General features: G+C 38.2%; 1 protein-coding gene across 1 annotated transcript; it reads right to left on the bottom strand.

Moving 5' to 3' along the window:
* Positions 1–239: 239 nt before the first annotated feature.
* Positions 240–641, bottom strand: LOC149186806 (protein AGENET DOMAIN (AGD)-CONTAINING P1-like). The gene has a single exon (XM_089409457.1). It carries the CDS (start codon positions 639–641, stop codon positions 240–242), a length of 402 nt encoding a protein of 133 aa, XP_089265583.1.
* Between the last annotated feature and the right edge of the window lie 2,687 nt (positions 642–3,328).

The following is a 3,328-nucleotide window of genomic DNA, read 5'->3' as shown; positions in this document are numbered from 1 at the left end:
AAACAATGGGAAAACAACAAACTTAAAATCACTTTATCCATTTGAGGACCACGACCAAGACAAAAATCCTGCCATTCATTAAGAAAAACAATAACTATTACAGGGAAGTGAAAGTAGCTAAGTATCGTGCATACCTTTGACGCTTCAACCCATTTGTTTTCTATGAATTTGAGATGGGGCCGCAATTGGGCATGATTAAATACCATCTCTTCTTTTGTCTGCAAGAAGTATATTATATACTATTGATTGTCAAGGACCTTCGTGACCACACCCACCCACCACCCATCATTCTCATAAGCATGAACTTCCTCATACAGAGTATACTTATCTGTACTCTGCTCTGGCAGGTTTGGCCTTATATGATGGCTATCCACTTTCTCCCTCAGTTGTTTTGTCTCATCTTCATCGCTCACAAGGTCCCTGTACTCCACTATGAACCCTGCCCCCTGCTTTTCCACAAAACTTGCATAGAACCAGGCCACTCTGTACCCCTCTTCATCACTGGAGACCTCTACCAGGTCACCCTTATTCAACTTCATTTTTTCCTCCTCACTAAACACTGCAAAATCTAGTTGTGCTCCCACTCGTACAAATTCCTCCCTTAATTCTTCACCTGACCAGCTTCCAAACTTAGGCCTCATGAAACGCTAGCCATCTACTCCTCCATGCATATGTTATTTAGCCCATCGATCCTTAAGTTGAAAGAGTCAATATACCAACCTGGGAATTATGCCATGATTGCTATAATTCATGGAGGAGGAAGGAAAAGTCTTGTCGATCCCGAGACTGCAATGTGTAACATTTATTGCAGCGTTAGGGCACGTGGTGCATCTCGAACTGTAATGAAATTGTTAAAATGTCCACATTCGGACATGAACAAATGAGTATTGGGGATTGGATGGAAAGGAGGCAGGGGCATCAACCTTCTTCGTCCACATTAAATTGAGGGTGTGAGGGTGTGCATAGTGGCGATGTATAAATACGAACAAGTGTTTACAATGTTAAAACGTTCCAAGGATATAAATACTTTGAGAACCACGTCAACGCGTCAAATTATGCAAGCTTCATATAATGTAATTAATTTTCTATAAATAAATTTGTAGGCCCATCTCTTGGCCACTCACCCAGAGCATTGATAGCATTGATATCGCTTCTGTGATAGAGCCAAGAGAAGGGTCTGTATGCCTTTAGACAGAGTAAAATTGTTGTTTTGGGTGAAAGCATGGCACGGTTCGTTTACAAGTGGTATCACGAGGATGGGTTTTAAGACACAAGTACGGCAAGGGTAGGTTGTGGAAAACAAAGAAATATGACTAGAGGCTCCAAAATGAAAAAGTTTGATGAATCTACTGCATTTTCTATTATATTATTTTGATTACACTTAATTACCTCCTGCAATATTGTTACCTTACATGCAATACTTGGTGATTATTAAGTTAATGGTATGTTGATCATGGACATTCGAGCCTGGATTTAGTAGATTTTGGATTTCAACAGATCGACTCTAGACAGAGCAGACATCAACAACTTCTTGCACATGAAGAAGCAAGCAGCTGCCACACCAGGATACTCCCACAACTTTTAAGTCTGACAGCATTGAGTGACAAAAACAACAGCAATCCAAAGGTTAACTAGTATTTCTTTTTCTCTGGTTTAATAGTTTTTTTGGAGATACTTTTAGAATAGAAAAACTGTTTATGTTTAAACCTGAAATATATTTTCGTTCTAATACAGTTATCCCTGATGACTCCATGTCAAAATATTGTACTCCTGCAAATGTTCTGTTATTTTTACCAGGCTTCTCTCAGAATGCGAGTAGCAAGTGCTGCAGCCTTTAAGTTTTAGAAATTTGTCTCTATAGATCAATCTACCGATAAAAGTTTGCTCAAGCTAGACCCAAGGGGTTATTGTTGATTAGGAATGTACACCATATGTCTTCACTTGCATCTTTTGATGTTACTGCAATTCTGGCTACATTAATGCAGCTGCACTCACTGTCTCTTGCATCTATATGGCTTTTGTATTATATAAGTAAAAAATAATTTGATTTTCCAAAACGAAACAGAAAAGCTGTGACGTCAAAGATACTCTTATGATTGTAGTTAAGTTTCAGTTCTTTGTTGATAGGTTATTTTCTTTCTACATAAATTATTCTCTATAGGCATATTGTGCGTATTACTCAAACTTCACTTCTTGAGTGCTCTGAGTCACTTCAGTAATTGTCTGACATGCTTTCTGATGACAGGAGATCAGCGGTAGGAATCTGCCTGAATAGGAGTAGTCGTCTTGTCAGGTTTATCCTGTTTCAAGTTCCTGTACGCCTTCCTTTATGAAGGTTTGACAGCCCAGCAAGGTTTGAGATATCTCATGTTCTGCAATCAGTATCAACTCAGATATCAATTCTGATTTTTTTTTAAGTGAGATAACTACGCGTAGTCTTCTACCGTTTATGGCTCTTCTATGTTTGAAATTTGCAGTGAAATGGGTCTTTTACAACTAGTGACCGCGTTCGATGGTAGCTGGCAATCAACGCATGCTACTTTGTACGGTGGCAGTGATGCGTCGGGCACAATGAGCAAGTCTACCGTGCGAGAAAACTGTTGGAAGTTTATGAGAATAGTTATAAGCTCAAAAAAATTACATTGAATTTGGTGGTTTCGCTGTTTTTCTGAACTTTAATACCATATATTACCTTAGTAATTGCATAGTGTAATTTTTGACAGATGGTGCCTGCGGCTACGGTAATTTGTATAGCCAAGGGTATGGTTGGAATTGGTCAAACAAATATGGAAGTGTAATTCATACAAGTGTAATTCATGCACGCGGGTCTGTTCGAACCGTATTACATCTGGTAAACATGCATGTTGATGTATTTCACTATGGACGAGTGGTTGACAGATGGGCCCACTTAGTGAGTTTCTCAATCCCGTTAGGGACTACAGCTACGACAGTGGCTCTCTTGTTTTATAAATATTATATAAAATGAAATAAAAAAATTAATGGATATCACAATTTGTCTTCTAAGTCAAATCTGTAGTAATTATAAAGCGTAGATAGAATTTTTACATGGTCATCGCCGTCACGGAAAATGGATATTTTGGAAATTTTATGAAATTACAAAATTACATAATAATAAGAAGGTAGAATGAAAAGTTGAATGACGCCCCTTGGCACATGCTCTACAAGTCTAAAAGGAAAAGGAAAAGGAAAAGGAAAGATGGGTAAGTCATGGTCGTGAACGAGAGTGAAGGAAAATGCATGTAAAGATTGACAGGAAGTGACATTTGTTCAAACTTAGAGAAAATCACATATTTCAACAACTATGACT

This window comes from Pinus tabuliformis, chromosome 3_1 (genome assembly GCF_031772625.1).
Source record: "Pinus tabuliformis cultivar Carrire ecotype Pingquan chromosome 3_1, CPIR1, whole genome shotgun sequence".
Taxonomy (NCBI): domain Eukaryota; kingdom Viridiplantae; phylum Streptophyta; class Pinopsida; order Pinales; family Pinaceae; genus Pinus; species Pinus tabuliformis.
Note: the sequence above shows the minus strand (reverse complement) of the source record. Positions and strands in the feature narration are given on the sequence as shown.